At 42.7% G+C, this 10,160-nt stretch overlaps 1 protein-coding gene across 1 annotated transcript in view; it reads right to left on the bottom strand.

Moving 5' to 3' along the window:
- fcho1 (FCH and mu domain containing endocytic adaptor 1) overlaps nucleotides 1-10,160 on the bottom strand; it is a 75,883-nt gene that overhangs the window by 37,202 nt on the left and 28,521 nt on the right. Inside the window, exon 3 of the mRNA XM_008295529.1 lies at nucleotides 2,982-3,073. Within this exon, the coding sequence (XP_008293751.1) occupies nucleotides 2,982-3,073 (92 nt within the window). The remainder of the gene's footprint in view (nucleotides 1-2,981; nucleotides 3,074-10,160) is intronic.

Genomic DNA, 10,160 nt, shown 5'->3' with positions numbered 1-10,160 from the left:
TAACAGCCTTTTACCTGACTGAGTAATTAATTACATTTACACTAAAGAGCCATTTTGTTGATCAACTAATTGATTAAATGACCAACAGCCACACGCTGATGTTTGCTGTGTTCCACTCACTGGTCCTCCAGCCAGTCAGGTCAACTCCATGTTATTTCTACAGACACCCTCCGTGCTCAGACTCAACTAACCAGATCTAGCCGTACAGTACATCTTCATTAAACTGAGTACCGTGACGAAGGTAGTGGATGTTGGGTGCAATAACAGAGAAACCTTGAGAATGCAACCGGAGAGTTGTTCCGGTACTTTAATTGAGTGTTTCATATATCAAAATGACCTTTCAGGAAAGTGGACAGAGAGACACACGGAGGAAATTTATCAACACAATTGCCGTGCGTCCGTGCCGCGGGATCACACACTATTTTACCCACAGCGCCTCCGTTTCATTTCCTGACCGCTGATTTGTTGTCCGCTGCTGTCCGAGCAGATAAGTGAATTTCCCCAGCGAGGAATGTGCACAGGCGTTCTGAATCAATGTCAGGATTATATCGCTGCTCTGACAGGGCGCTCTGTGTGCATTAACTTCCAGCTGTGAGAGCACAAACTCCTGTGGGAACCTCATTAGTCCCCTCAGCGTCCTCGCTGCTAATTAGTGCACAGAGTGTTTAACACAACAAACTATCCACACTTTTAGTTTTGTAATTGACTGAGCCAATTACATGCTACCACTACGTGTGTCGAGCTCTCTCCTTTTGCACTGCACGTATAACAAAGATGGCAATTCTACCATTAAAATGATTAATCCTTTTTAAAACAACATTTTACACATAGAACCAGGGTGGTAAATTCCTGCCAGCTAATGTAGACTTTGCAGATTGAAAAGACAGCTGTTACTGGCAGATTTTATGCAGATGACTTGATTCAGTCCAGTGTGTACAGTAAGAGGGTCTCAGAAATGCATTTGATTATCACATCTGATAAAGTTAAAATTAAGATCAGACTATTGATTCATTCCAACTGCTCTCTATGCCCAAATTTCCTGTTTCTCTTCATTGCCATTCACGATAAATGAGTAAAAATGCCCCAAAATAATCTAAAACAAAGCAAAGAAAGAAGTAGAATCATTTTCTCTCAGATTAAAACCAATACTCTGTCCGTTGCATGACTTGTTTCACAATTTACAGCCGTTTCCTGTCTAGGTCGACACGACTTACTTTGCTTGCATGAGTAACCCGAGTCAGAACTTTAGAAACCTGCTAAAAATCGTCAGGCAAAAAATAAAGTACTTTTATAATCTAGAACAGGGGTCGGCAGCCTTCAATACTCAAAGAGCCATTTGGACCCGTTTCCCACAGAAAAGTAAACACCGGGAGCCACAAAACCCTTTTGGCATCTAAAATGAAGATAACAGACACCATATATCGTTTTTACGTTAATGCTATGTATAAAAAAAACTATAGTCTGTTGCATTTCTAAAATCAATGAAAAGCTACAGAGAAAACAAAATTTTATTTCTGCATGCAACAAAAACATTTTGAACTCTGAAATGAAAGACGCTGGGTTACAGGTTACTTTCAAATAAAATATTGTCTATTTGAATCCTCCTTGTATTTATAAAATAAAAAGCCGAACTTAAATTATCCACCTGCAGCAAAGTCAAAATGCCGTCTGGTTGTCCTGCTGCCTGCAGCTGGACTGCTGACCAGACTGCTGACCGCCTGTGAGCGCTTTAGGACGGGAGGCGCTCACGGCAGCACGGCTGCTCACTGAGGACAGGAGCGGCACAACGATACGTGTTTTCACGTCAGAGTCTCCAAAACACTATAAAAGTCTCCAGTAACACCAGAAAGAGTCGCTAGATTTGTCGCTAGTCACTTTTGACAAAAAAAAAAGTCGCCAAGAGGATTTGGAAAGTTGCCAAGTTGGCAACACTGCGCATGCCGGTGGGTGTCGCACATCGGCGAGTGCACATTTTGAGCGTCAAAAAAAAAAAACTAAACACGTTTTATTTTAATGTTACAAGATCACCATAATCTTCAAATTCAGAATTGCATTTTGAAATCTAACGAACTGAAAAAAATGAATTTAAATTAAATACTCATTTATTTTCCAAAGCCACAAGGAGCCGCAGCAGACGCATGAAAGAGCCGCATGCAGCTCTGGAGCCATGGGTTGCCGACCCCTGATCTAGAAGGTTAGAAGAATTTGGAAATACCTTCCTACTNACAATAAGCGCTTAGGAAAACCTTGAAAGTATTTAGTCTTTGAGAGAAACCGATTCCAAACGCTGCAACTTAATTTAATGCTACAAACGGGATCAGGTAGGGAGTTAGACAGTTGTGCTGCATTTTCAGCTTATATTAGAGATAAACACTCTCTTACACTTTTGCTCTTTTGGCTTAAAAAAAAAAAATCTAGAAAAACAGACACCATCCTTCAAACCACTTCAAACACTAAGAATAAATAAACGGAGAGAAATCAAAAATCTGACACGCCTGCCAGATGAAGAGAAGGCGTTTAGCTAACTGTCAGCTGAGATGATGAAACTGTTTGTGAGACTTAAACTCCAGTAAATATATATGTGAGCTCTGCAGGAAACTCAGACATCGTCCCCATACGGTGGTCAGGCTGATGTGCACCTCGAGTAGCACGTTAGTGAGGACGGGAGTCAAAGGTCGGAGCGAAGGGACAACTCCAGCAGGTCAAACAACGACAGACTTGTGTAAGTCATCTGCTCCACAATCTGCATTCTGCTGACGGGACTTTGAAACAGAATAAATCACTGAAACCTTGTTAGACACAGCCAGAGATGAAATCCTAAACAGTTCATTTATAATCTCTGAGCATTTCACCCAACCTTGGCACAATCTCTCGTCTTTCCTTCCAAGTGCACGGAGTCGAGAATGGAGAATTTCTACACCTGAGTCCCATCACTCGCACCACCTCCCACACAGATATTCACAAATACACACAAGCCTTACCTCTCCCGGACAAACTCGGCGAGCTCCTTGGTTGCCAGCTGGCCATGCTTCATGTTGTGATAGAGCACGTCAAAGCCAGCATTTTTCTCCCCCTGCCAAGACACAAATAAATCACACACACACCTTCTGTTAGCACCGAATCGAGAAACGGCAAACCAACATGATAAAGTTAAAACGAGTGATGTCAGGTGCCGCCTCAGTATCACTCTTGTTTGAGTTTGAGACGTTTTCTGGGTTCAACAAACACTTCGGTTGCAGTAAAAATAAAATCTGTTCAGATTTAAAAACCTCTGACAACAACGTCTAAGACAAAGACAAGGGATCATTGAGGATGTGTAGTATTAGACATAAGAGCCAAACGTGAATGTAGTTGACAAATGAGTTGCAGTCAAAATAGAAAATTATTGTTTTGTGTCTCAGCTGATTGTAATTATAAAGCCTTACTGGCTTAAACTGGTATCCCCCAGGACCAGGTCTTGTTTAACCTTGTACATTATTTGGCTAAATGTAGTCTGTCACAGACGACGTAATAACATCCCGGCTGGTCATCAGTGCATGAGGCAAACAGTCCATCATCACAGCTTACAAAAATATGTATTTTTTAAATTTAGTATCTGATCACATCAGTCAGTGTCTCTCATGTGACGTCTTCCTGCCTCCCTGGATGTAAAAAACAAACAAAAACTGGTATCATGGCATATTTGTGTGTTTGGAGAATCCCCAGAGAAAAAAAAATAAAAAAAGATTGTGAGAAAGCATTCAGACTCGTGTTCAAATAAGTAAAACTCATTTTCAGAACATCCGTATCTCAGTGAATGTGTGTTATCAGCAGTGTGTGGGTGTGTTCTGGACATGTCCCACTGACTGCTGGAAGTCTGACTTATGCTCATCTTGGAGTTTGGGTTTTGCGTCTTATGACTATGTATGAGTGTAACTGGCCGGTCTACCCAGGATGCATTTCAAATCAGCCGTCTCCAAGCTCCTAACCTCTCTCCCTTTGAAACCGACCCGTTTGCACCCCTCTTGTTCTTTTGTTTGGCTTCGTTCTGTTCTGCGATTGTTGTTTACTTTCCACTGGGCATCCCTGTGTGTCAGAACCATTTAGAACCTGGAAGTTGTGTACTTTTTTATCCTCAGTATCTGCTCTAAAAGAGGAGAGGACACACTTCATTTATCATTACACGATCTGCATCGGCGTGGTCCGGTGGTCTGCTTGGTATCTCATAGGCAACTGTCTAAATGATGGTTTGGTAAAAATGATAAACCTGAAGGACCAATCGTGTTTTCTCGTTGGAGCACTTGGCATTTAGCTGCTTTTGTTACGTGTGAGAGTTGTGATAACATTTAGGGGAATGAATTGAACGGAGTTTGTGCTGATACGTCAGACTCAGCTACTAGAAATAATGGGGCTCTGAAGAGCTGCTGCACTCCACCGGCTCTTATCTCACTCTCTGCCGTTGAACCGGAGAGCACAAAAACCTCAGGGCCAACATGACTCAGTATCATTAAAACGTGAGGGTTGTTGTTGTTGAGAGACGAGCTGCCTGCTTTGCAGCCGAGCAGAGTGAACACAGACTACATCACCGCCTCACACCATCACTGTTGTAATTACACAGAACTACACCTGTCTCAGCCTAAGTCTCCATAATCCCAGAAAGTGGCCGACTGAAGAAGCAGCACCATTACAAACATTCTTTGTTGTCTCTTCAGCCTCACCACATTTTTCAGTCAGCAGACGGCTGGGCTGTCTGTGCAGACAGAAACACAGGCAGCTGCTTCTTAGGACCTAAAAATACCCGGCTGGAGGAGAACAGCCCAGTTCCCAGGTACCAGGGGAATGGCTGGAATGCCAAGGAAGGGTCACCAGTAACCACACACAGTGAGCCGAGGTAGACCGAGTGCTCGACTCCCAGCGGCCAGGAAGGGAAACAGTTGTTCTGAGAGGCTCAGGCTTCAGACAGGTCGGTGACAGAGAACTCAGGCGCTGAGGCATCACCACTGACATCAGCTGAAGGCAGTCACTGTCTCCAGGCTGTTCTGTTTTATAAGAGACAGGAGCATCAACACAGAACTAACGCTACCAAACAACAGTGGATCGTGAAGATGCAGCGCTTTGACAATATTTTGTCACGTCAATGCTGCATTTTATCTGTCTAATGAAACTTCAGGAGCTTCAATCAGGAAAAGACAAATCTGTTGACCAACCCAATAATCAATAAACAATTCTCACCTGAAGCTATGTGATATTAAACTAAACTTCTTTCTCCTCCTCTTGTGTTCTACTCTTTTTTTCCTGAGTTTTAAAAAAACTTGTGATGGAAATTTCTTTGTAAGTACTTTATAGATCAAACCATGATTTGAGAAAATATTCTGCAGTTTAATCAGCGGACTAATCATCACCTGCAGTCGAGCACTTAATCTAATATCTAATTGTGTAGCTGCCCTAAATAAAAGATTTCTTCTCTTTTCATTAGCAACAGCAAAACATAACAAGGTTGGGGAAGTATTCTCATCGTCTGAGAGAAATGTTCAACCTTCTGTTTTTAAAAGTCCAGACCCTCATCTTGACCATCACAACTAAACGAACAGTCCCCGTCTTAACCCTGATCTTGGTCTGTGTTTTCAGATGTCACATTGATGTTCTCTTCATGTTGTGAATAGTTTCCTTTATAGTAGAATATAAGGGTTAAAACGGGATTTGTGAGGAGAGGGAGTCCGTGTCCAGAGATTTCAGGGCTCAGGGACGTGTACCTGCTACATCACCTGCATTTAAAATCCATTTTACAGATAACCCTCGTTTCTTGTTTTATTCAGACAGAGGCAGAGTTTTCAGCCAACTAGCTTGATTAGCAAGCCAACAAAGATCAACGTCGCCTGCCAACACTTTATTTAAGCTGTAAATATTAAGCTTGTTTTGTTCTAACCTCAACCTTCTGGAACAAATGATTGAGACTTACTATAAATCTGCAATTGTATCTGCATGTAAAACATGCAAAACTGGAAATAATAACCTAGTGGGTCAGCATGCACAACATCAGAACCTCTAAACTAAGTCATCTTAATGTCATTGACTGTGACGCCTCTGTTTCTCCTTGTCGTGTCGGGCTCTGTCACGACATTGCATAAAAAAAAAACTTGTTTCAGTAACTACAGAAGCAAAATAAGTGCTTGTTTTTATTTAGAAAATACAATCTGGCCTCTTCTGATTTTTTTTTTGGTCATGTGTTACGCTGCCCCAGTAAATAAATAGATCAAGTTTGTGTGATTTCACTGAGAATCTGCAGGAACCAGCTTCAGATCACTGAATATATGAATGACTGCACATACACTGAATATTTCAAAAAGCAGAGATCCAAATGAGAGAAAACCTTAACGTGTGCTCAGTGTAGAGGAGCAGTGATGCCACCAGCTGTACAGGAATAACCTGTTATTATTAATGATTGGGTCAGGGGAAGGGGACTGTGGGAGGAGAGGGGAGCGTTGGACTGATTTCATACGTCGCATCGAGGTTTTTAGGTTTAGTTTGTACCTCCACCGACCCCTGTGTAGATCTGTGCCTCTCCTATCGCACATTTGACTTTGACGTTCTAATCAGAATGTCACATCGCTTATCAAAATGTCACATGACACCGTGTGTTGAGGATGTCGCCTAGCAACAGAGGCTCCACCCACAGGCACCGACTCGGTGATCCTGGGGGGTCGGGACTCGATAAGAGAACCACTGAGTCACTGAGTCACATCAGCCTGGATTAAATCTGTCACTGCTTTAGGATAACTTTCTTTAGAGTGAACTGAAACAAGCTATGACTGAATAAACACAGTAAAACACCCAAAATCCCGTTTAGCCTCCTTCTTGGCAAAGGATACCGCTTCGTTTTATTCTGAAACAGCTGAGAGCTTTGACATTAGCCGTGTATAAGGAGCGTAAGGGGCCATCTGCAGGTCGGATAATGTTGTTTATCGTCAGCCCTCCTCGCTATTCAACAGGGAGGCGATTACTCTCTTTAGGTTTTGTCCTTTCCTTGCAGTTGGCCGACGCCTTCTGTTGAAACTCTAGCCTCGCTGCAGAAAGGTGAGCTGCTAGCGTAAGCCTTCAGAACTCACACAAACACACACACACCTGCCTCTCCGCGGCCAGACGTAGCACCTGTCCACCACCGCTGCTGGCTGTATGCAAAGAGAGCTTGTCCACAGACTACAGAGCGTTCTAGTGTTTTAAAGGGTTTGATAACGTTAACAGTGACATGCCTTGTTGAATATTTGAAAAGCAAATATGAGCACTCCGGGCTATGAGAGATATGCCACAACTTAACAGCAACAGTATCTCCACTGCTTAGTACATTATGTTTACTTTTGCAGATGCTCTAACATTTACTCGTGACCTTGCCAACTGCTATCAAAGGCTCCATTACCACACAGTAACCGGACTTATTAAATTGGTTACACGCCACTGTTAGTGTCAGTATTTCTAATTTTCCAGCTTTCACGCCACCGGGCTCCAGTCAGTCTTCGTTAGAACAGCTTGTTAGATGGTCTAATGGTTTTGCAGACTTCCCACTGCTTGAACTATTTCTGCCGCTTTTTCTGCAAACAATTATTCTAACATTAGAAATGATTGCAGGAGAGACCAGTGGACCATTATCCAGTATTCATCCCAACATGTTCCCCTCTGTGCTGCTTCCAGCTTTTCACTCCAGGTACTCCACTTCTTATCTGTGACAAACCAGCCCTGAAAACACTGCATTTTCAGAATCCGATCACACATCAGTGATTATTCTTCTTCTTTTCTTGTCTCGTAGCTCTAACATCAAATGGGAGAGACTCATTGTTAAAACTGAGAAATAAACACCAGTCTCCTACCGGCAGTTCCATCATTCTGGTTAGTTGTGTCCTCTTTGTGGGGAAATCTGTGACTTAAGTACTGGCACATGTTGCAGAGACTAAAAAATTCAATGCTCACAGTTTCTCTGTGCTGCACTGCACGGCCTGAGGCAGTTACTGTTGGTGCAGGTCATCTCCCCTGTATTATTAGTTTATTCCCTAAATTAAATGCCACCGACTCTGATAATAGTATAAAAGTGTGTTTTGAACACCAGAACACACTTTAGAGTGTAGCTGGATTTCAGCAGTACAGGTTCAACCCTAATCATAGTGGGAGAGTCGTCGCCATGTTATGGTTTGGTTTAAAACCCGTTCACGACATCTCTGAGGGCTTCTCTTCCAATTTCTGGGTCCCATACCAACGAACACAGTCGTGACTCAATAATCGGACCCTTAACAATGTGAAAACCTTGTTATCCGACAGATTGCTACGTTCACACTGCAGGACTTGATGCTCAATGAGGATTCTTTTGTGAAATCTGATTTTTTTGCGATTCGTTCACATTTTCAATTAAATGCGACTTGTACGGTGGTGACGGTGGAACGTATCTTGCCCGCCACTCTGCCACCGCCGCCGCCACCGATGGTGTAAACAGAGCTGTAACTAAACCGGCATCAGCAGCCAAGTACTGCCTGTGTGTTCTGGACACTTCCACCCCGTCAGAGCGCTGCCCCGGGGTGGAAGTGGCTGGAACAAACGCACCGGTCAATTAGGCTGAAATCCAGCGATGTGTAGTGTTCTAACAAAACACTAGTTATTACAACAACTATGAACAACAATGAACAACTAATGAGTCTTCCAGCATCAAGCCCTCCTTGTATCTGGACCTCCATCTTGACAATCCGACAGCCTTGATATCCGACATAAAAGAAGGTTTTACATTTAGTGTCGGATTATCGAGTCACGACCGTATATGACTGACTGGCTGAACAGTGGGCTGCAACAGTTGAAAAGTTAAAGGAAAGAAAGACAAACATATGTAAGTTTGGGAGAAAGAAATACTCCCCTTAAAACATTATTAAAAAGCAGCTGAGTTGCATATGAAATCATTTTGAGGAGACCGACCTGCTGTTTAGTCCAGGTTTACCTGTTTGGTGAAAGCTACCGCTGCATCATGAAACTATTTTACCTACTTAAATAAAAATGAAATTAAAAATGTATACCCTGGTTTTAAATATTTATGTCTTCAGTATCAATGAGCTTGGGTGGTGCAGGCAACGTAGAGAATATCAGCATCACTATACCTTGACAACAATGACTATTCCATTATTTCATATAAATATCTAAAACAATCATTCATAAAGGCTTGTACTGCCACAGGTCAAGACTGTTACTGATGCAGAACTCCACTCGAGTGTGTTGAAGTGTGCAGGTTCTTGATTGAGCAAACAGATGGGAGCTGGCACTTGCAGACATCGAGTCATGCCAGGCAACCTGATAGCATATAGACGCCAGAGCTCCCTTCCAAGTGTCTTCAAGTGTCTTAATGTATTCCTTGAGCCTTCAGTGAATGAAAATCCTTCACGTCTGATATATGCAAACCCCCTCCTCACTCCCCGCTCGCTGATCTCTTTTTCATCAATTAAGTTGACCGTTTTGGTCACGCATGGTGGAGCCCATTACCATGACAATGAAGAGAATGATGGGAGAGGAGAAAAAAAAGGGAACGGAGGGGGTTTATGGGGAGGTGTAAAATCTGTACGTGGACAACTTTCTCATGAAGACTCAAGACTTGGTGGACCACTGTGGGCTGTGGGGGGATCTGCTCAAATTTGTTAAGGGGGATGGTGCAGCAGGGAAATTATCATTTTATCTCCGTAAATCACATGCCAGCATTGGTCAGCCGAGTGACCAGGATCGCTAGTTTTCTCTCACACGCATCTGAACATTGCAAGGTTTAAAAACAGGTGTACTGACCTTCATAACAAAACTGATGTGAACACAAAGCAACTGCCATTAAACTCGCTTTTCTTGATTCCAACCCCAAAAGTGCACAAGTGCAAACCCACGGCCCAGCATCAGGAACAAACATGTTGACAGAGGTCAGCGTTTAGGTTCAGCTGAAGGTCAGATCTTTTAGCTCTGCTGATTGGCAGAGAGGCACTGACATAGGTCTCACAGAGATGTAGGTCTCACAGAGATGTAGGTCTCACAGAGATGTAGGTCTTACAGAGACCTTCATCTTTATTCCAAACCAAATAACACACTGAGATATTTTGTTATTGCATTTTTCTACCAAAAAAAAAGGTTATTGTTTGGATTCATTTTGCCCCTTTAAAGCTAGCTTTAAAAAATAC

The sequence above is a fragment of the Stegastes partitus genome, unplaced genomic scaffold, assembly GCF_000690725.1.
Source record: "Stegastes partitus isolate 25-593 unplaced genomic scaffold, Stegastes_partitus-1.0.2 Scaffold1055, whole genome shotgun sequence".
NCBI lineage: Eukaryota > Metazoa > Chordata > Actinopteri > Pomacentridae > Stegastes > Stegastes partitus.
The sequence above is the reverse complement of the archived record's forward strand: the minus strand, read 5'-3'. Positions and strand labels throughout refer to the sequence as shown.